The sequence below is a fragment of the Penaeus monodon genome, chromosome 32, assembly GCF_015228065.2.
Source record: "Penaeus monodon isolate SGIC_2016 chromosome 32, NSTDA_Pmon_1, whole genome shotgun sequence".
NCBI lineage: Eukaryota > Metazoa > Arthropoda > Malacostraca > Decapoda > Penaeidae > Penaeus > Penaeus monodon.
This window is the reverse complement of record NC_051417.1, coordinates 24,485,988-24,486,303: the sequence shown is the minus strand read 5'-3', so window position 1 is coordinate 24,486,303 and position 316 is coordinate 24,485,988. Positions and strand designations below refer to the sequence as shown.

At 36.4% G+C, this 316-nt stretch overlaps 1 protein-coding gene across 1 annotated transcript in view; it reads left to right on the top strand.

The window, feature by feature from the left end:
• The window catches only part of LOC119593620 (larval cuticle protein 65Ag1-like), a 1,506-nt gene that overhangs the window by 801 nt on the left and 389 nt on the right, over window positions 1-316 (top strand). The window contains exon 4 of the mRNA XM_037942573.1: window positions 277-306. Coding sequence (XP_037798501.1) covers window positions 277-306 — 30 coding nt within the window. The remainder of the gene's footprint in view (window positions 1-276; window positions 307-316) is intronic.

Genomic DNA, 316 nt, shown 5'->3' with positions numbered 1-316 from the left:
GTCGAGCAGATTCGCGTCGCCGAGGAGCAGCGACGTCGTGGAATTCAATTCTAACAAAATATTAGATCGCGATAGAAAACAAAATGATTAAACCAATTTCAGAAGAAGTCCTCCTGTGAGGATTAAACCATAAATAAATTCGAAAATGATCATGACTTTTCATTATGTATTCATTATTATGTAATATTTGTCTATCAACATAATGGTCGCCCTGCTAAGCCTCTCGAAGTTTCAGGTTAGAAACAAGCCTGTATTAAAATACACATACTTACACAGACTGCAGTACATCCCCATTATTCTTCACAAGTACTTGTTA